The sequence below is a fragment of the Epinephelus fuscoguttatus genome, linkage group LG9, assembly GCF_011397635.1.
Source record: "Epinephelus fuscoguttatus linkage group LG9, E.fuscoguttatus.final_Chr_v1".
NCBI classification, from domain to species: domain Eukaryota; kingdom Metazoa; phylum Chordata; class Actinopteri; order Perciformes; family Serranidae; genus Epinephelus; species Epinephelus fuscoguttatus.
In genome coordinates, this window is record NC_064760.1 from 19,613,314 (window position 1) to 19,636,742 (window position 23,429).

A 23,429-nucleotide genomic window follows, 5' to 3' on the forward strand; every position below is an offset into this window, starting at 1 on the left:
ACCTCACCTCCCACCAGCCTCTCTCCCTCTCTCTCCACTGTAACACCTTCGTCTCCGTATCGCAGCCCTTCACCGTGTCGATTGCCCCGGGGCAATTTATCAGGTGGCCTTGTGTGCCAGGGGCAATTAATCCTGCCTCCTGCCCCAAGGCCTTATCCTGCGCCTGTGTCCTTTATCTCCATGTTTGCCACGCTTCCATAAGCACAATACTTCTCTTGACCTACTCACCCTCTCTTTCTCATCTCTCCTCCTCCTCCTCCTCCACTCTCCCTCATTTCTTTTTTTTCTTCCTTTTCTCTCAGATGCAGAGACACCTGCGACCACACACAGTGAACACTTCCTCACCGTCAGCAGTCCCTGGCAGCTTAATATGCACACATATCCACTCTTCAACTGATAGTCTTGTCAGATAGAAATGAGGCCGAAGTATTCATACATAAACATACACACTCACCCATATTCATGAGGACCTCCCGCGGCCTTTCGCGTTACTTGTCTCCTCTCCCGTTGTTCATCTCTGTTAAACAAACCCCTTCTCATTGTTCAAATATTGACCACGACAATCACTGGCCACATTCTGACAAGTTTAATACACCTCAGCTGTCTCTTTCTTTTCCCATTCCTGTCTCTGCTCCCCTCCCCTTCATACGCACACACATACACACACACCATCCTGCCACACCAGTGCTACATCTTGTTAAAAAGAGTTAGTGAAGCTGAAAGGCCAATCACATTAACACGGAAGGAGTGTCAAAAAAGACTGCAGAGACTATGGTGGAAGGGTCAAATCAAATGGACACTTCCCAGATTTTAATTGCAAATGCCTAATTGCTCCCATAATTATGAGTAATAAGACTCTGCTGCGCTGATCTTGAATGGATCATATAGCAATTACTCACCACTGTCGCCACTGGATTTGACGGCGAGAAATATCTTCGTAGATTAGCGTTTAATCCTGGTGCCCAGGATCTCAGAAGTCTTTGAAGATGCACAACTGAATGTCCTCGCCCACAGTCGGCGTGGAAGACCTCGCCTCGGGTGATGGGCTGCAGCCATTTTATACTGGAGAGCGCCCGGCTCTAATCAGTCATGGTGGAGGAGAGAGGATTTATCCAGCGGCTCGGACTTGAGGATGATTAGATGCTCAGATGCAGTGAGCGGGGTTAGCGATTTGGCCAGGGCATGAATGTTACTGTTCCAGTTCTCTCTCCCTCTCTCTTCCTGATAAATGTCATGTGAAGTTGGAGGAGCCAACCTTGAACCTTGCCTTCATGGCACGCCAGCCAGCCCTCTGCCGTGGTTAAAGACTGTGATTGCAATTACCAACATGGTTCAATCGCCATAATTACTGCAGTTAAACTATTAAATAGCCGGAGGCCAAAATAAAACTTCCTCACCCTGCCATCTTTGGAGGATGAGATGCCTGGACTCTCACTGAACAGCTTAATTAAAATATGATTACCTGTCTCTGGTGCATACTTAATTGTGTGCGGAGCTGAGGGCAAACTGTCTTCTATCCCTCAGTGGGTCCCATCCTCTTATTTGCCACTCTTTAGCCTTTTTTTTAAATGTTTGTTTAAGCCTTTTTTCAGCAGTGAAGGACTATCTGGTCAGGGAGGCCGTGTGAAGTCTTTGCCTCTGTCTATCTTTAGAACAGCTCCTCTGTCTGCATAATGTCTCGCCATTCGTGCTTAAGCACATTTTAGAAGCATCAGGCATTATCTCCGGCTGGTCAGGGAGGCCCTTTCATGGTATTGTGTGGCATGAAAAGGGCCATCTGAGTCGGTGGGAGAGATCATTATCCGACACGGGCTGAACAGAAGGGAAGAAATGGGAGCCGAATGTGTGAGGCAGAGCCCGAGGGTTTGCTTTGACTCATAAGCAACATCACAGCCTTTATACTAATCCATATTTAATTAGACTTTCCTTCAGTGCTCCCTCCTCGTTTGTTTACGCTTGCTATGTTGTTTTATGGGAAACAGAGGGAGGGAAGGGCACGGATAGAAGGTTGACATGGGATTACTATTAATAAGCATGGGAGGAGAGGGAAGGTAGAGCATGGCGAGGGCTCAGGGGACGTAACTGCGTTTCATTTCATTAGTAGCATATTGTAATTCAAATAGCACCCATCAGCTCAGAAACAATAACCTGCATCGACTCGTGTGATGTGTTGAAATTTCAATCACTTTTGTGTCACTGTTATTGTGTTAGGCGGATGCATAGAAACACCAGTGAGTAATGAGTAGAGTTTTGGACCCAAATGAAGTGGCGGAGGTCGCGTAGATCAAGCAGCTGATTAGCATTCATCAGGTGCTTTTGAAGCCTTTAGTAGAGATGATGTTCAGAGAACTTTCTGCTCCGTTAAGTTCAAATAAATGTCTTCCCCGTGCTGTCATTGGAGAATGTCTCAGGATGACTGACTTCTCATCAGATCCATTATTAGAAACTGAGGGCTGCCGCTCTGCTCTGTCGTGGAGCAATAGAAGCTCACGAGTCCATTAAACTGAATAAAAAACCTTTTTTTTCTTCCCCTCATTTCTGAAATGAACATTTCAATCAGTGTGTTGCCTTTGGGAAGGATGGCGGCTGAAGGTCAGTATAAATTCCAGCAGTAATAATTAGATTCTTTATTAGTCTTTGCCTCTGAATTCAGCTCCAAAGAGGAATGGTGCAAAGGAGGAGCGTTGGCCGAGTGTTGACTTAATGTCACCCATCCATTTTGCTCTCGCTCTGGTTGGCCTTGCAGGAGCTAGAAAATGGGAGGCTCATTCATCACTGGGTTTCTCTGGCTCTGGGAACCAACATGCATTCAGTCATAGCTCGAGTGACAGACACACACACACACACACACACACACACACACACACACACACACAGTATCTGGAACTAGAGAGGGGCTGCACACCCACACACAGATGCATCTCAGTGTGAATACAACAAAAATAACTAGAACGAAGTGTGAAAATGCCTCCACCAAAATGTTGCGGACACTCATCACATATATAAACCGTCACACGCCCAGTCCCTGATCCACTCGTGTGTGCAAATATAGTCAGACGTCTGTGAAGTTTTGTGATTGATTGACTGACAGCAGCCCAGGCATCTGTATTCTGGCAGCACAGTGTGATACCAGCTGAGTGTTTGTCCGCTTAGACTTCTCATACATTTTAAAACGGTCCTCTATCATTTCTCCACGCTTATTTCCCTCTTTTATTCCCCCATCCAGAGAGGAATCCCCATCGGACAGTTCTGCAAGGACTTCAACGAGAAAACCAAGGAGCTGAAGGAGGGGATCCCTCTCCCAGTCAAGATCCATGTGAAGGTGCGTCTGCAAGGCTCGTTGTGGGTCCAACCTATCCTTGACCCTTTACACTTAGCCCCCCCCCCACCACCACGATTGTGGTTAATTCCACTAGCTGCATAACATTACCAGAGCACTTCCATTATTCATACTCTACCACTGAAGTAAGCCTTTCCATTTGCATTCATTAATGAAGAAATGCCCAGAGGAACCTGGAGTCAAGAAGCATTAAGTGCATACAAGAAATGTGAATTACTCAGAAAAGAGGTGTTATGAGCTTGTAGATTTTATTTTACACAACCACATATTGTTGGACTCGTCACGCCCCCCCCTCCCACCTCATTGTGTGTTGTTTCAAATCAGCAGTCTGTATCCTTTCGGCTGAATGAATGTGTGTAGTAATGAGGTTTGTGACGGAAGGAGGGGAAGTCTAATCCTTTAACAGCCGTGAATTTATTTTGACATGCAATATGCAGCAACAGCTCTGCCATCACACGTGCAGCCTCGCTGCTGCTCGTCATTGCCATCTGCTGGCGGTTTGTAGCGTTATTATTCTGTCCACACTGCACTGTATGTGACGTTTAATGTGTGCATGCAACATGTTTCAGCCTCTGAGATGAATGTTTCTCAGCTCTGCTTTCAACTTTCACCTCGGGCTTGTGAGAAGCTCTGAGCACATCTCAAAGTGTCTTTCATCTTACTTTAAAGGAATGGTTTGACATTTTGAGGAAATCCACTTATTCACGTCCTTGCAGAGAGTTAGATGAGAAGATTGATGCCTCTCTCATGTCTGTGTGTTAAGTAAGGAGCTCGAGGTTAGCATAAAGACGAGAAATGGGGAAACAGCTAGCCAGGCTCTGTCCAGTGTTCAAGAACAGCAAACCTACAACTCAGTATGTAACATAATGTACCTCATTTGTTTAAACATGTATCAGGTAGTGATGAAATGATAAACCGCTGTAAAACTGTCAAATTTTAATTATCATTAAACCTGTGTTTGACCTGAAAACTCTAATAAATACTGTCCAAAGTTAGCAAGTCTCTCAGATGCAGGGACACAGACACAGCATCCAATATAAGCTTGTCAGTAATGTCAGCTGTCATATACCGACAAAATGCTACACATTGTTCTGCTGCTGCATGCTGTCATGTGTCTGCAGACTCTAATCGCCCACTGCACATGATAACACTTTGCCTAGTTTATTTACCCAACCACAGTTGCATAGCGTTGTGTCACACATTTTCAGCACAGTTTAACAGCACTGTGGTAATGCTGATAAGTCTGATAATTTATGTCCCTGTAATCGTGATATGAAATTTATGCTGTGGCATCTACAGAACTGAGACCTCGATCAGGCAGAGTGTGTTTTAACAGCCCGGGGCGGCTGTTTGTTATTGTTTTTAATGAGAGTGAAGCATTTTGCTCGTTGCTTTTGTGTTGCTGAGCACTACATGTTTTTCCGCTCCATGAGCCTCGCTTTTTTGCAGGAGCGCCCTGAACGCCCCGAGATGAAAAAACTTCATTTTAGAGTGGACAAAGTGCCCGACAACATTGGTGTTTTTTTTCCAAATGTCCAATCAGACGAGTTGAGAGGCAGTTCTTGTGTGGTGGCAGTGACATGTAGTAGCTCACAGTTCATGGTCTGTGTCAAGATAACATGAGTTCTCTCCCAACGTCGCCCGAGGCAAGCTGCAAGACATATCTGAACAAATTGTAGCCTCAACTGCTTTCTAATGTTTTACAATCTGTAATTAGGCCCGATGATTGGCAGCAGATTGTCAAACTGTCTCTGACTCATCCTGAAATAAACCTTGAACAGATCATCATGCAGGCAAAGCTCCTAGACCAGCTGGTGATGTCTTGTGTTCCCACTCTGCTTCCCTGTGACCAACAGGAACAGCCTCTCATCCTCAAGCAGAGCCAGGACAGGTGCCCTCTGCCTGTCCTTTTTTTTTTATGCAGATTTAAGGTAGAGATATATGAGGTTACTTCACAGCAAAATAAGGTTAAGGGTTGCCTAGCAACAATTAAAGGTACAGTGTGTAGGATTTAGGGGGAGAAATGGAATATAATAAAATAAACCTATTTCTTTTAGTGTGTAATCACCGCAAAGTAAGAATCGTTGTGTTTTTGTTACCTTAGAATGAGCTGTTCATTTCTACATAGGGAGCAGGTCCTCTACCATTACATGGAGTCTGCCATGATGCACCGCCATATTTCTACAGTGACCCAGAACAAATGAACCAAACACTGGCTCTAGAGAGGGGCATTTGTGTTTTTGCATAGGCCGCCGTAGTTAGCAGCCCCTCTGCGATGAGCAGCATCCGAAAAACACTGCTTTATTTATTTATTTATTTCTAACATAAAACTCTTTTATTAACGGGTGATAAGCAATGTCGCCTCACGGCAAGAGGGTTCTGGATTGGAACCTGCCGGCCGGCTGAAGCCCTTATCTGTGGAGTTTGCATGTTTTCTCTAGCTTCCTCCCACAGTCCAAAGATATGCAGGTTAGGTTAACTGACTCTAAATTGCCTGTAGGTGTGAATGTGAGCATTAATGTCTGTCTCTATATGTCAGCCCTGTGATAGTCTGGTGTCCTGTCCAGGGTGTACCCAGCCTCTCGCCCAACGTCAGCTGGGATAGGCTCCAGCCCTCCTGTGACCCTGAACCAGGATAAGCAGTTACAAATAATGAATAATGAATGAATGCTTTATTCAGCGTTTTTACTGGTTCAAGTCACAGGGCTGTTTTTTGGAGAGGAAGAATCCTCTGCAGACAATTTGTCTCCAGGTAAAAGAACCTCCTGAATGTCTGTATCTTTAGTTATCAGAGGAAAAAAAGCTGAGCATACATTAGCAGGTGCTTGGACGAGCTGAACAGCATCAGAGACAGATTTGTAACATGAAACTGCTTTATTCAGTGCTTTTATCACCTGGTCCACCTTAAACCTCCTGAGTAATAAACTATGAAGAGACTCTAACCGGGAGGAGTTTCAGCTGGTTGCAGTCTGCAGTCCTGACTGCTAAATGCCACTAAATTCCCTTACATCTTACACACTGATCGTTTTAAAAAAAGAAGACAAAGCAAGCAGCAACCTCTGTCTGATCAGGGCAGGCTTCAACAAGATTGGGGCCACAACCATGTTCACAGCTCTGTGAGGCTGTAATTAGTCACTAAATGCTCACATCAGCAATCAACATGCATTTATTTCTTGGCAAATAGTTGCTAGGTGCAGTGACCTCCTGGTGTCTGTCATCACACAGGTTGCCAGGCAACAATTTATGTCTGGATGTAGCTTAAGTAACCAAGACATAGGCAGTTATAGATGATTTTTAGAGGTGCTGGTTGGAAGATTTGGTTTAAGTTTGGACAGAGCCAGGCTAGCTGTTTCCCTCTGTTTCCAGTCTTTATGCTAAGCTAAAGCTAATTGCCAAAGAAGCATTAAAGGTCAAAATATTGAGCTAGTCACATTGCTACTATTGACCTTCATTTTGTCCTAGACTCCTCTTCTCTCTCCGTCCTCATATTTTTTGTTTTTTTAATTTTGCTTGTCAGACGAAGCCCGCTGCAGTTAATGTTTGTGTTTCATCATGTACAATGAAGGAGGAAACAACAGCGATTCATCGGACCTTTGCAACCAAAAGCTTTTCCACAGATAGAGAAAAATTCTGTTCCCTTTGTCGAAAGGTCACTACAGTTAGATAACGCGACTCTGATGACAAATCACCTGCTCTGTGGTATCTTCTCAGCTCAGCCTACAGTTTATTGCCCTGTGTTTGTTTTTTATTTATTTATTTATTTATGTGACAGAAAACAGATGGTCCAAAGTAAACTTTCCTCAGATGATTTATTGATTGGATCTGAACGTCAGATTTTAGTGAATAAAGGTCTTCGGCCAGTGAATTAATCTGAATTAAAAGAAAAGGCTCAGAATAACTCAGCGAGGCTGAAGAGATTATTTTTGCTTCGGTCCTGAGGGGAGGATGGAAAGGGCGAGCGAATGAGGCTGAAGAGCAGATGGGAGGCAGCACACAGTTGAACACGCAGGGGGTAGACAAAATAATACAAACACCTCATGCAAACGGGTTAGGTTACATAAATATTAAAGTCCTTTATTGTGAGTGTTCGTATTGTTTTGTCTTCTTTAAAGCTGCAGAATTATAAACCAGCTCTGCACAGCTTTATAGCCGCTTTCAGTTCGTTGTATTGTTTTTTCAACACAGTTTTACGGTTTGGATCACTCTCAAGGCTCTCATCAGCATCAGCAGCTGCAGCAGGAAAGAGGCTTAAAAATCCACTGTACACTACCTGCTCATCCACAAACAGCACACAGGCACAGTGAGCGACCAGCTGGTGAACACAGTGGAGCATTTAGCAGCTAAAGAACCAGATATTTCCCCTCAGGTGGAGCCAAAAACAGAGCTAAAAGAGACTGAATTAGACTGAAGGCCCAGACACACCAGACTGACATCAAAGCACTAGCAGTGAAGGAGACTGACTGTTGTGTCTCTGCCAGAGTTGCACTTGAACACACCGTAAAGACCACAGCAAACAGCCAACTAGCACGTACGTTCTCTGCCTGGCTAAGAGGGAATAACTCTCCATACCAGCCGGTGGCATTAGTCTGTATTCGTCATTCAGAAAGGGAAACTGGAAGACCAACAGGATGGATTCAAGCTAGTTAGCCAATTAGTATATTAACAGCACAACCAGATGTTGAAAGAACAAATTATATTTACTGTGCACTAGTGAACAATGACACAAACAGCTGCCAACCTTCCTTGCTGAAGAGCTCAGTGGCTTAAAGACTTACTTACCTTTTTAACAAGTTTGTTTCGATCTCACTTCCTCTTGATTTGTTGTTTGTTTACTTTCCTCACTTCCGTTTCTCTTATGTACGGAGCTGATCTGCCAATCAGAGTTATTTCATCACTGATAGGCTCTGCTGTCTCTGACACCGATTTTTCATGCTCCATCAGCTGAAAACCAGGGCCAACTAGTGCCAATGGTGTGGGACACAACCAGGGTGGCAGATGTGCATGGATGGCCTGACATTGACCAACAGCTAACCGTCGATTTGGTGTGTCAGGACCCTGATCAGCTGAGCAGGAACACTGCTCCAAATGTCTGATAATGTTGCTCTCTATCTGCTGGATTTAAATAGACTGGGGCTGACATCTGCTGAAAACGACCAGCAGGGAGCACAAGAGCATTTTGGAGGTGTGGTGTTTCCTCAGCTGAGATGCTTTGGTTGTGCCTGGTTGCTATGATAGTAAATATCCACGCAAGTAAAATTGTTGGCTTCTCCCCCATTCACCTCGATTATTGTTGTTGATGGTTGGTCTTAGTGGTACTTGTCCCCCCCCCCCCCCACCTCCACTGTACTGTAGGGTAAAAAGCGACAGTGCTGAGTGGCTGAAGCAGTTTACCCAAATTTAAACATGTTTTCAACACTCAACCAGAAATGAATGTTAAACATGCAGTATAGACACTCAGCATCTCATCACACTGCTGGAATTTGTAGCATAGTGTAAATTCGCAGTGATCCCATTGCAAATAATTAACAAAATACGTCGGTCTCAGGAAACCACACCACCAGGTAGAGGGCATAATGGCCAGTTCTGTGAATCTAGAGATAATGTGCAGATTTGCACTGAACTGTTGCAATGAGCACGGTCAACGTATACAAAAAAGATGAAGGACGCACGACTTGAATCTGAGAGGCGGGTACTCCTGATTCTCAGGTAGCTTCAATACTCTAAACTGAAGCCTCTGAGGAAGACCAGCAAGCGACTGATACAATTTTGCCTCCGCTTTAATCACGTTGCCTCAATTATAAAGGCTTTCTAACTTTTTGCAGTTTAACGAAGTGATGTGCTTTGAATTTTTTTGACAGAATTGATCCTCTCATGAATAGTAAGTCCAAGCTACAGTATTTTGAGACATCAGTTTTTGAATTTCAATTAGAATATGTTTGAAAACAGTGTTAGACACACAGCTGCAACAAAGGAAAGTTTAATGACCCTGTCTTAGCTTCAGCTCAGTTTTATTAATTTCAGTGATTATCAAGAGTTATAAATTGAGATGCAGTGTTTTGTGTCAGGGCTGTAGCTGCCATTGACAACACCAAGGACACATTTCCAGTATTGTCTCTGGAAATAATGAGGATTAATTACTGTAAGAGAAGTTAACATCCTCTGATTACACAGAAATAATACATTGTGGGTTTTCAGGGCTTTTCACATTCAACTTTGGGAGTTTATGGGCAAAACGCAAAGGAATCCATTTATTAAGTTAAAACTCAACAGATGCATGTAATATTTCTCCTTTTTTTAATGTTTTATTCCTGTCAGTGAGGTGACTGCTTTAAAGCAGCCGTCAGTAACCTTAACCAGTGATGTCAGGCCTGTCAAGCTTTGGATTTGTCTCCATGATAAAGCGGTCAGAATGGGGCTTGTGAGAGTGATGATGTGCATTTAAAGAATTTGAAGGGTTGCCTTTTTTTGCCCCGTCCAAAATTAACAACATAGGCTCAAAGTTGCTTCCCAAGCATCATCCAAAAGCATGTGGCCAAATCAGATGCCTCTTAAGCCCCTTTGCCATTGCACAAAAATCCACTATCACCTGCCAACATCTGTCTTTATAATGCAACGGGAAAGGTTTTAATCGGCATTCACACCCGGGTCAAATGACTCTGTAGTAGTCATGGGTATTTATCGACTCTGGCTCTGATTAGCATTGATGGGGACACAACACCTGGGTGAACGCGCTAGTTTTAGCCCCTTTACCGTCGATGATGTGCCACCACAAAATACTGTTCGTCTCCACCTAAACATCGATCCAAATTACTCGGCACCGAGTTTGAAAGAGAGACTGAATAACTTAGAGATATATAAAAAGAAGTAACTACCATAACATTTTCACTGGCCTCCATGCTCCTCTCTACTGTTTGCTGACCTTGCCTGTCCATGACGTCAAATGTGATTTAAAAAAACACTCACACAAAGGCATACTTTGCTCTGCTGCAGAGTCGTGTAGAAAGCGGTGATTTTCTGGCAATGGAAAAGAAGTCTATAGCCTATTTTTTAGCAGGTTTACCCATGTTTATAAAACCCGCACAAAGACTTTCCAAGGACAAGGAAAGGACTGGAGCACACCAATCAATTCAGTGTTTAACAGGATAAACAGACCAGTGTTTCAGCACCAGTGTCTCCATCAGAGTGAAAGAGAGCAAAGACAAAGTGGTGCAAACATATGACGTCAACCTACAACATGTGAGCAGTTCTCATTGGATACGTGATTAAACAGGATTTCAAATCTATTGCCATTGTCAGTGCCACACACCATGCACGGCAATCTCATCAGGAACAAAACAACACAGGTATCTCTTAAAGTTACAAATATAAAAAGTACAAAATGGCATCTGCATCCATCACGTGTAACAAACCAAAGAAAACGTGACAAATTCAGCTTTTCATTCACCAAGCTTCACAAGTTGAAGGTCTGAACTCTGTAAAGACTATAAATCCAGTTATCGTGCCGGGTGGGGAAATGGCTCATCATCATGGCTCAACAGTGTGTGAACTGTTGGATACACACTTGGTGCAGCTGGGTTCAGACACAGAAGAAACTCCCTGGAGACACAGGAGGGGTGAGCCAGTTTGGGTGTACCACTTTAAAGACTCGCCTAACTAGCTCCTCTCTGGGGAGCAGTGAGTTGACAGTTGAGTCACCACCTGTAGGAGAGAGTGAATTTATTTCCACTCCCCAGAACTTAAATGATGCTGCAGAGCCATGGTTCACCTGTGCATAGTGCCAGACAGTAGCATAGACCATGTTTTGGGTGTGTATTGCAGTTTTGTGTTCATAAAAGGTGTTTTAGTTCGTCCAACATGAACCAGACCACATGGACTATCAGCATGTCGACAACATGTGCTGCTGCTGCTGCAGTTTATGAAGATTTCTCTGGTGTATTTTCCACCAGTATGTGCATGTGAAAAGTACTAGGTGTCTGACAAGTTAGAAATTGTGCACAGCGAAAAAACCTGTATCGTTGATAAGGCAGCCAAGACACAGTGTTAGGTGGTTTTCTAGTGTTAAAATAAAGCAGTCAGTCTGTCAGATTGTGAGAGCGTTTAAACGTCAGCTGAAGCTATTTAAAGATGCATCTCTTTTTAGGACACCCCAGTGTTTAAGGATTATGTTTTTGTCTCTGTCAGTAAGCCGTGTAGTGGAAGATGTAGCTCTTATTTTCTTCACTAATAGGAATTCCCTGTCTGTGGTGTGGGATAACACCTGTGCTGTACTGTCTTTTCTCATATTAGCTGTAATCATTAGCATGCCTGGCTAACGAGCTAATTACAGGAGTAACCTGAGCCAGTTTTATCTCCAGGGTCAAGGAGGGTTTCATATTTTCTAGGGATACAAAAGGTCTGTTCATGACCAGGATATTAACTCTGATATTTTCCAACTGTGTGAAGGCTAACTTTACTCCTGGGGTTTATGTTAACTTTAGCAGCTCTGTTCTGCTCTTAATTGGATTTAAAAAAAAAAAAATTAACAACCCCAGCCAGTGTTAAAGATAAGGATGTGTTAAACACATGACAGATGCTGTCACACGGAGTTTTGTAAAATGAAAACAGCTTGATCTTACGTTTTCCTTATCGTATAGCCATCAGTGCATGTTTAAAGGTCCAGTGTGCAGGATTTAGGGGGATCTACTGGCAGAAATGGAGTATAATATGTTTTCTTTAGTGTATAATCACCTGAAAATAAGACTTTGTGTTTTTGATACCTTAGTATGAGCTGTTTATATCTACATAAGGAGCGGTTCCTCATACATGGAGATCGCCATGTTGCACCGCCATGTTTCTACAGTAGCCCAGAACAGACAAACTAAACACTGGCTCTAGAAAGGGCCATTCAAGATTTCAGCCGGTTGCAGTCTGCAGTTCTTTTCTAGATGCAGCTAAATCCTGGACCTTAAGACACCTTTTACAGACTCTGCTTTCAAAGTGAGTCTGCTGGAAAGATAAGAAAAGATAATAATTGTCAGCCAGAGTGGGCTTTTCAAACTCATGAAGACGATTACTGACAGTTTTCATGTCAGCCAGCAAGTGATGACCATGCTTTTGTCTACCGCTCTCTGAAATTGTGGAGCCATTGTTCCAAAAACTCACTGATTTTCGATGATAGATCAGCCAATGTTATCATTGTAAACTGCATACACGCTGAGCAGGACGGAGAGTTGAGAAGAGTAGCAACAGTAACTAAGTGAGGTGAGGTTAGCGAACAGTCAGTTGAATGAATGAAAGAATGAACTGGTGAAAGTAAGGTGAAGATTAAACACGTAAGTGGTTTAAAACTGCCAATCACCTTTCTTTGTCTGAAGTGCTATGAAATATGATGTGAAAAACACCCTCATTGAGCCGTCGATTTCAGTGTGAGGAGGTCTGTACTTGTCTCCTTGTAATTACAATAATTTTAACTCCTTTAGTGTTTGTGTGTTTATTGAATATGTGACTGAGTGTTGTCAGAACAATTTTCCAAGTCATGTTAAAAAACAAACACTTTACAGACTTGTGAATCCCGTCTCTGGCCCACCTTGGATCTCGTTTTCATTTTAATTCTTCTGTTTCTTCAGCCTGACAGGACCTATGACCTGAAGATCGGCCAGCCCACAGTGTCTTACTTCCTCAAGCAAGCAGCGGGCGTTGCGAAAGGGGCCGGCAAAACAGGTGAGATGTGCCGCTGCACTGATGTTATCTGCTCTCTCTCTTCAATCTTCACCTGCTGAGCCCATCCTGTAACAGACACACGTCTCTCCCTCGGCTCGGGTTTGAGCTTTGCTGTGATTGATGTTATATTCATGACATGTGGGGGAACTGCAGCAGAGGAAGGAAGTAGTAAAGGTGGTGTGTTAAGAAAAGAGAATTATAGATTTCCACCTTTTATGCTCCAAGGTATCTCCAGCCTCGTTTCGGCTGTTGACTCCTGATACCACCCCCGCACCGTCCCCAACACACACACACACACACACACACACACACACCACTTTTCCCTCTTTTGTGCCTGAGTTTTCCTTGTATGCTTAATTAATTATTCACTCTTCTTTATCCACAATCTGAAATCTCTTTTGTGTGTCTGTCTGTGAAGGCCACGAGGTAGTGGGGCTGGTGTCGGTGAGGGCGGTGTATGAGATTGCCCAGGTGAAAGCCCAGGATGAGTGCTTCCAGATGAGGAACACCCCCCTTGAGAATGTCGTCAAGAGCATCATCGGCTCAGCTCGTTCACTGGGCATCAAGGTTGTTAATGAGTAAGTCGATTTTTTGTGCTCTGCGCACTTTTTTTAATTTCACTGTATTGATGACCTGAGAAACCATAAACCTGACCTGTGTGTGCACAAGCAAAGACAGTTGGTGGTCAGCTGGTTCTGACCTGGACTTGTTAGTCGAGTCATTAGTAAATGAAGGAAACACTGGGGTAGAAGCCAACACAAACATAAAGCTTCACACATATTCATGCAGAGTGTCAAAGAAGCAGCAGGTGGTGTCGACTGTAGATGCTGCTATGCGTCCTAATGGCCACTGGAGATCAGGTCTGAGTAAAGTGGCCACAATAACATGAACACCTGCAGTAGCTTCAGTGTGTAATCAAATGCATTTCAGTATAATATCCCTGCTGCAGAAACAAAGGGCTCAGTCAGAAGTTGTGATGTCTCCATTACATTTGATCTTTTTATGCTCCTGATTCTAATTTGAATCCTTTATAGGGGTCTTTATGGAGCTCTCGGGTCCACACAAGTATTTATGACATACAGATCCAATGCAATACAATGGGACTCTACCTCCTTATTAGGAACCATGTGGGCCAGTGAAGAACCTCTTATCCTTTGATATTGAGCATCTTTCCATGTAGAGTCTTACTGTTAGTGTAATGTATGTAATAAAACTTTACAGTCCTTTCAGTTATTTCTGTGTTTGTGAACAGAAGCAGTCTGGTAGTTTGACAAAAAAGCAATATTTCACCTGCAAAATGACCATTTGTGTGTCATTTGCTCGCCGTATTTTCCTCTGAATTTGTGAAAATCACTTTGTTTTTCTCGCATGCCTTCACCGTGAACGAAGAACCCAAAAAAAGTCAACATTCTTCATGAATCGAGGCTATCAGGGAACACATTTAACTACAGCAAAACTATATCTGTATACAAACTCTCGCACAACTTGTGCAGTATTATCCAGGTCTCATTATTCCAGTCGTATGCCCAGTGCTTTGCAAACACGTGCATTTAAAATGTTAATGGTTTAAAACACAACAGAACAAACTCATGGCCAAAAGCCCGAGCATGCGCATGCGTTTGAAGTCTGCTCAAGCTGAGCTCATATTCATGCATGTGCTCCAACTGGTCAGGGTGCACTGCTCGTAGGCGAAAGTGTTTTAAATCATTATGTTTTTGTGAAAATGCATGTGTTTGGGAAGAACTAAGCATAAAACTGGATCAGTGAGGCTGGGATTATACTGGATGAGTTGTGTGAGAGTTTGGAAATGGATGTTTTGATATAGTTTTGCTGTTGTTCAACTTGGTCCCTGTTTATTTCAGTTCATGAAGAATGTTCACCTTTTATGGATTCTTCGCTCACTGAGGAGGTGTGCAAGAAAAACAAAGTTGTCTTCACAAATTCAACATAACTCAATAATAAATAGATACACAAATGGTGGAGTTGCAGGTAAAGTATTCCTTTAAACAGAGCTGAAAGAGTGTTCAGGGTTAAAAATCTGGTGGGTGTAAGGTACAAGGGGGGCCTTTTTATGGGCCAATTGTGTCATAATTTGTCCATGAGTGTATTTGTTGTACAGCTCAATTTTTATATTAATTTTTGCAGGTCAGATGCAGTACCTCACCAAACTAATTCATCATCATTATCATTATGCAGTATCTACTTTACTTGCTGCTTTAATGATGCAATTTGCTACTCGGCTAAATAAGATACTAAATATTCATCTCTCTGTATGTCTGTGGTTTAGCGTTTACTTTATGGTGCAGTTGTAATACATTTTCCTGTGTTGTAGTGTGCACTTAACGTTTTGCAACCCCCACTCTCCTCACACAAAATAACATTAATAATAGCATGAGCATCCCACAATCACAAACAGTCCAGTCTCAAAAACTGCAGCAGAGTCGAATCAACGGTCCTCTTCTTGTGGTTTTAGATGTTTACTACACAATAACAATGCAATACTGAAGTTCAATGATGTGAACATTGTCAACAACCAATAGCTGCGCTCTCTTCAGCACCAAACAGGAAGCAGCAAACTGTGTAAACAGCAAACAGTGCAGGCTCCATGGAGGCATGAGAACGAGTCTCAGTTCTCATGTTCTGTGGAAAAGGAGGAGAAACCGGTGAAGATGTGGCGTGAACAAGAGAATTTATTTCAGTGAGAAATCTTAACTTTGAAACTGTTTGCCTCTCAGTCCCACGGTGTCCTCCCATTAAAACAATGCAGCTAAACAACAGAGGCTGGGAGCAAGTTGAGGCAACAAAATTCAAAATGTGTTTGCAAATACAGTTTTTCTTTATTGAGTGTATTGATAATGAATTGACAATAATATTATCAACATATGACACCATGTATCTTGTGTTCCCAGAGTTAAGCTGACACTTAAGGAATTGTTAAAATGTCATATATCCTGAAGGAAATTAGGTGTAATATTTTCCACAAGGAGCAGGATGGGAAATAATCTCAAAAGGAATCTATTGTTAGTCCTTTAAATAGTGTCCCTAAAGATCCCCAGTCTTTGCAAATCTTCTAGCGTGCAACTATAATATATCTACTTTGGTTAAACCTCATAGTTTCTCTCTGACTATTGACAGCTCCAAAGTCTGTCCTTCCCCTCAGGTTAAGAGTCCTGGTGTCATTCTGGACAGTACATTGTCCTTTGAGGCCCACATCAATAATGTTACACGCTCTGCAAACTTTGATCTACAAAATATTAATCGTCTGTGCCCGTCACTTGCACCTCACAGTGCTGCTCTCCTCGTTCCTTCTTTGGTTACATCCCATATTGATTATTGCGATTCTGACCTCTGTGTCTCCATAAACTCCAGTTTGTCCAGAATTCAGCTGCCTGTATCATTACTGGAACCCCCTCTATAGATCATACCGCTCTTGTTATTCAGCATCTTCACTTGTTTCTTGTTAAAGATCGCACTGATTTCAAGATTCTGCCTCTCACCGTTAAGGCCCTTCATAATCAAGCCCCTTCCTACCTGTCTGTTTTATTTAGACAGGGAAGGAATTAAAAGTAATATTGTGTGTTAAGTCAAAACTGGCCTGACTCAGTTACAAACTGGTTTTCAGCAGGTCCCTGATATGCAACAAAAAACAGAGTAGAGGACTTAAGTGGAGTGAGCAAAATGGGATATGAGATTTAAATTAGTGGTTGCAGGTATGTCCTTCCATCAGATGGTGTTTGTATGCGTGTTTGAAATGTGTAATAGAGGTTATTGCTCTAATGTAGTGTGGGATTGCGATCCAGATTTTAACGCAAGTGTGACAAAATGATCTCTGACCATGATTGTTTTTGTAAGGTGGTACGGGAATAAGTGCATGTTAAATTGCTCTGGTGATGCGTTGCTTTTTTGTGTTGTGACTTGGACGTAGAGCAGTAAGTATAGGATTGGAGTCAGTGTTTAGGATCTGAATGTGAAATTTAATGGCTAGATTATATGTGTAGTTTGGAGGAGTCAGGGTGTTGGAATATGAGAGTGTGGTGCATGTTACTTGAAACTATGAGTGGGATTGTCAGTACCTTCAGGGGGATATTGATCGGGGGCCAAAGGTTGAGGTTAGATGGACAGAAAAGTAGGAAAGAGCACAGGTAGATAAAACAGTACAGAGGAGCATAGAGAGGGCAGAGCCAAGGTGAAACACTCTGCCTCCCCCTACTCCCTCAATTTGATGAGGGAAGAAGAAAGAAGAAACGAACAGGATTAAAACTGACCTAACTTTAATCGACTTGGCGTTTAACTGGTCAATTCCTTGCTGTTGCACATACTTAAGATTATAAGTGATCGTTTGAGCCATGCTGGGGGAGGGGTGGGGGTTTAGGGAGGGTAAAAGCTTCATTGCGGTCATCAGGTGTTTTGATCATAGGCCTAAAACACCTCCAGAGGCAACACCTGCCATCCCAGATGCACCTCCCTCTGCTTTTATGCTCTGAAACCTTGCTCTTGTCAGTGCAAAACAGTATTTTCAACGTCTTCCAGTGTATTGTAGGCATTGAATCTTAGCAGGGTTTGTTTATCTGGTTTATAAAGTGACAAAATAAAGTGTCCTCAAAAAAAGTCAGTATGCTTGCTTTAAAAGGTAACCTTGATTTTTGAGTGAACACTATTCTCTCCTAACAATGCAATAAACAAAGGCGAGGAGAAGCTGCTTACGGCTGCAAAACATTAAACGAGCTGTGGCCAGCAGTAAAACAGCTTTATGGAAGATTTTTGTGTTTATTTGTGAGGTTGAATTAGCAGTAACATTCAAACAGTCTGATTGACATGCATCACTGCGCATGTCGCATTATGTCTTGTTCGTAGTATGTTGACTTTCCATCTGTACTAACTGCAAAAACAATACTAAGAGAGTATATAGTATGTGCTGTAAACAGTCAGTATGGGTTTCGGACAAAGATTAACAGCTATGAACTTCATAAAGATTCTACATCTTGCTTTTGTATCCGACTGCTTTAGGTTTTGCAGATGTAGACTCCCTCCACTCCTCCATCGACTTCCTTGCGTACCCACGAGGACTTTGCATCCTAACACCCACCTGTGTTTACCTTCAAACTTTCAGATATTTATCATTTGTTACGTGCACAGCATGAACTCTTTCGGTTCAGTATTCTTACACTCCCTCCACCTGCCGCATCTATTTCTACTGCACTTAATAGTTTTGTACTTTTCCCAGAATCCCTTTCTGCCCCCTTACTTAAAACTCAACATGTCTTGCGGCTGCAGTGCATTATGATTTATTGAGAGTATTGTCAGTGCAGAAATTGGTATCTCTGCTTCTTTTACAATGGATTTCTCCCTGGGTGGTTGTTGAACACTGCTGCACTGTGGTGAGTCCACAAAGAAGATCATTGCTCATTGATTCTGGGGGACAAAAACCATGTTTAAAGTTAATGTTGCAGATCGCTGGAGGATTTTCAGCCATAAAAAGTAGAAATTTCTGCTATTAAATATTAGCAGCTCCAGTGGAGAAGTGTTGATGTGTTGTTGGCCGTCCACATTTGTCCAGTTTTATTAAATTTGACTACAAAATGATGAAGGAATGCGAGGAATGCTGTCGTTAAAATTTTGTCTTTTAACCTTTTAACAGTAGGTTAGATATTCCTGTAAACGTAAGTCAGAGTTTGAGGTAACTTCATGTATTTTTTCATTCTCTTTCTCTTCCTCCCTCCTCCTCTTCAGTCTCACAGCTGATGAGTACAAAGTCTTCATGGAGCAGAGAGAGGAGAAGTTGAAAGCTGATGCAGCAGCCGCTGCAGCTGAAGCCTCCATGGCCAAAAGGAAATGAAGACCTGCAACATTTTTAGTATTTACTCATCATTCCTATTTGTATTAATAAATAAATAGCTTGTTGTTATGTGATTTGTTTTTTCTGTGTCCTTATTCACATCTGATGTTTAGATATTTCTCTACAGCAAATTGTCTGCTTTCTGTATTTTCGAATGATTTAAAAGATTTAACATCAGCTACATTTTGGCAACGAAATCATCCACTCAAATTTTGAAAATATTTATGACCCAGAGCGTTTCATTTCCTCCGAGCTGAGCTAATGAAACTGTAATTGCTCTGTCTTGGAAGGATTTGTATGTTCGGTCTCTTTGATGTTATTATCTATTATTAACACTTCTCGAAGCGGTTTGGCTTCTTGTCAGGTTGTGCAGATGGTTTCTGGTACATTTCACACACTTCTCATTAATCTGTGATCTAAAGGGATCATCATGTAAACTACTGCAAAAGAAAATCACATGGACTCAGAGCAGGACGACAGTACAAGAAAACCAAGTAATTAAAACTAACAACACCTTGTTTTACACATATTAAGAGTCTCATGTAAGTATTAAACAGGTGCTTAAATAATGAATTGACCAATAAGTAAATTATTTTTGAACCATGAAAGTCATTTATCCACCAAAACATACCAACTGTAAACTGTTTACAGCCTCTCAGATGTGACGATTTCCTGTTTTTCTGTTTTATTTCATGACATTCATTCAGTTTCTTTTGCATTTTTTTTTTTACTATTTTGTGACATTTGAATAAAAGATATTCAGTTATTAATCATAGAAATAGCCCACTGGTTGTAAATAATCATTAGTTGCAGCCTTAAATGAAACACAGTTCACTGCCTGGAGCATCAGACTCTAGCATTAATATTACCACATTTCTCACATCAGAAAAATTTGGTATTAAAGCTTTATTTCACCTTTTTCAAATTAGTCTTAAAACAATTCTCACATGCCTGTTTTTTCACCCATCAGCCACAACATAGAGCTTTTCCACAGCAGACCTGGCACGTGTACAGATAGCCCCCAGGTGGTGCTCATGCACCTGTCCGTTTGTCCTCTCTTCTAGATAAGTGCCCTTTTTGAAATACTTGGTTTTTTTTCTTTCTTTTAATAATTTTATGTTTTAGTTTTTCAATTTGGCCCATGGCATGAATTCTCAATTAAAAATGTGTTGTTTGCCCGACAACTGCATTTGAGTCGAGCCCCTACCCCTCCCTCTTCAGCTTCCCACGTGGCAGCCGCACACAAATCAAGCGCCCTGCGGAGCAGCATCACGTCTCCCTGACCTGCCTTCATGGACAGCCAGGTAATGATAGTGTTTGCCTCAAGCCTGGGCATCAGTTGTCACTGTTGTGAAATTAAACCACTATTAAAACATCTTGATAGTGCCAGACTAATTTAGGCAATAAACCACCATTAAGTTTAACAACAAGTGAGATAGTCCAGCATAAAACCACACTGTCGTCCTCCAGCTCTGTCAGATTTGTGTTCACCAGCTGCCCAGCGGAGACAAACATCAAATTGCTTTCTCACTTCCACTTGTCTTTTTAAACCAAAACTCAATTTGAAATAACATTTACGTCTCTCATGTTGTATCTCTAATATTTTAAACGAAAATGACGTGCAATTTTGGGCTGCTGTGCTGAAAGAGCGCAGAGAAGTAGAGGAGGAACACGGAGCTGTCTGTTTCTGGGATTCTTGAATATTTAAAGTCTGTGTAGAAGATAATTATGAGAATTAGTGCTTGACTATTAAAAGGGGGTATTTGAATAGCTATTTACTTTATAGATCACTAAAGCATATACAATGTAGCATTGTTTTTTTTTTGTTGTGTTATAAATTAATGATAAATGTAGAAAACGAATGTGTATTTGTAGCAGCTGCTAGGTGCAAAGACTATAGATACTTAGACATCTTATTATATACTGTACGTACATGTACTGTATGTATTCTTAGGCCTCAACGTGCTGGCAGAAAGAAACCTCCCAGCAGGGTGCACTTTGCCTGTGCACATTTTTTTTGTCTTTTTGCACCTGCACTTCACATGAGCAAAAAAAAAAAAAAATGTGGAAGGGATGTCCTGTTTTTGCCACCTGAGCATCTGCCCTGCAAAATGTCTGTGCACAGCAGCAGACATTTTGACATGTCAGTAGGAAAAGCACAGGTATACTTGGTAACATTAATGATGGCTGCATTCCACTTAGAGGAGGCCCTGGTATTGTCAATGCTGGCTCAGTGGAATAGCTTACCAAGAAACATAATGGAACGGAGCTATCATTAATATTATCAGTTTGACCTGTGCTTTTCCTACTGTGAAAAGTTAAAATGTCTGCTGTGAAAAAGGTCCATTAAAACCACTGGCAGGTAAAATGAATGTACTGATGTCTTGTTACAATGCAATGAGAGCTTAAATTAGACTTTCACGTTGTCATTATGTCATTATGTCATTAAAAATCCGTTATAATTGGATATTACCAGCCCTTTTAATTTTAGATTTTAGCCGCTAGCAGCCAAACGGTACAACCATAGACTGTATAAAAATACAGTACAACGGGATGTTCTATATTGTTCTGTATTGTATAATATTATGTCCCAGTTACGTTGCCGTAGGGCACAAAACGTTTTGGGTCCACATTCCGTTGTTTCAGGGGGATTTGGTATGTGTCAGAGTTTCTGGGTGTGGAGAAAAATAAACGGAACGTAGGGCGGTGTAACCAATTCAACAGCAACCTCAACCGCTGCCGATTTATTTTTCTTCTTCCATCACCCCATTACTGGTTTTGCCCTACGGCAACTCAAGAGGGACATACAAAATAGAACAGTTTGTTACATTAGTGTCACCTGCTTGTCCCTCGCTCGCCACTGCGGTCCCTTTTACAGTATTATTTGACTCTTGAGCTTCGGTTACGCCTATAATCAACAGTGAATGTTAAATACTTTGGTTGTGGGGGTGTCGCTGGGCATATTGATTCACTCAGCCCATCTGTGGGTCATTTAAATGTTGCGGGACTGTTAGCTCGATGCTAGGGACAGAGTCTATTCCATAGACTGTATAAAATAATCTATAGTCTATTACTGATTAGTTAGTTAGCTAGTTAGCATGCTAGTTAGCCACCCGTGATGGTGCGACCTGTCAGTCAAAGTGATCACGCCCTTAATTATGCGCAATTTCAAACCTTAATAACATTTAAACGGAAGAGTTAGAAAAAAATCTCAAGTTCTCAAGTGGACAGTCAGTGAACTGCAGTTTTTGGCACTTCCGCCTTGGTTTCACTCGTCTCCCCCGGAGGTTAGGGCTTGGTCTATTCACACACTCCACGATAGGGCTAACTGTTAGCATCACACAGCTAACATTACCTAGCGGTTATAACGGGTTTAACGACAGAGTCGAGCCTTTTCAGCGTCTGTGTGAGTTTGTTGGGACCATTCAAAAGCTCGGTGTCAGATGTTAGCCGCTGCTGTGGTAGCTTGTGCTAACGACAGTGTCATTTGTTTGTTTGTTTTCTTTAACTCATTTATCATGTCACAGTTATTGGGCTGTTTAAAGAAACTTAGGACGCTCTGCAGCAATGACATTTTGTAGTGGTATGTAGATAGATAGTCTACCAATGTGATGCCTAAAGCTTGCTAGAGATCTAGGTCATGAACTTGAGATCAGAGACAAGACTAGACAATAGGTAATTAATATGCACATGCTACCACCTGGACAGGGGTGTGAATGTCTAAGCTATGGGAGATCCCTCAGTGTTGTATTCTGTCTAATTGGTGGACAGTCTTTAGACTTTTCCATCATTTCTAAAAGAAAAAAAAAGAAAGAAAATGAACGAAAATCAGTCCAGGCGGAAAATATTTAGTCAACATGATTTTTGGCACCATCCACCCAAACTTTTTCACAGACCAAGTGCACCCCCTTATGGCAGCAGCACTCCATGATGGCAGTGCCCTCCTCAGCAGGACAGTACACCATGCAATGCCTCAAAAACTGCACAGGAAAGGTCCGAAGAAGGTGACAAAGAGCTCAAGGCGTCAACCTGGCCCCCAAATTCCCCAGATCCCAATCAGATCGAGCATCCATGGGATGTCCCAGTACACCAGGGACAAGTCTGATCCACGATGGAGCCTCTGAACTGTTGAGGTGGGGAGGCAGGACCTCTGGGAGTGTCCTGTGGCGGTGAATCCTGTGAGTCCTGTGGGTTGTGAGGTGGGGTACTGGTGTGTCCCACAGATGCTCAGATTGGGAATTTGAAGGCCAGGTTGACGCCTTGAGCTCTTTGTCACATTCCTCATTCTACTCCTGAGCAGTCTTTATGGTGTGTCATGGTGCATTGTGCTGCTGGGGGCCCACTGCAATCAGGGAGTGCTGTTGCAATGAGGGGGTGTACTTGGTCTGCAAAGGTGTTTGGGTAGGTCAAGTGGCATTCACATGAATGCCAGGACTGAAGGTTTCCCTGCAGAACATTGCGTTGTACTGAAATTATCAATGCTATCCACTTCATTTGTCAGTGGTTTTAATGTTGAGGCTGATCAGTGCACATTCAGAATCTTTCTCTTTGCTT

The 23,429-nt window shown here is 42.3% G+C and overlaps 1 protein-coding gene across 1 annotated transcript in view; it reads left to right on the forward strand.

Annotated features, from left to right (window-relative positions):
* mrpl11 (mitochondrial ribosomal protein L11) overlaps window positions 1-18,949 on the forward strand; it is a 63,322-nt gene extending 44,373 nt beyond the window's left edge. The window contains exons 3-6 of the mRNA XM_049586468.1: window positions 3,227-3,322; window positions 12,946-13,039; window positions 13,458-13,617; window positions 18,770-18,949. Coding sequence (XP_049442425.1) covers window positions 3,227-3,322; window positions 12,946-13,039; window positions 13,458-13,617; window positions 18,770-18,875 — 456 coding nt within the window. The 3' untranslated portion in view covers window positions 18,876-18,949. The remainder of the gene's footprint in view (window positions 1-3,226; window positions 3,323-12,945; window positions 13,040-13,457; window positions 13,618-18,769) is intronic.
* The last annotated feature ends 4,480 nt before the right edge of the window (window positions 18,950-23,429 follow it).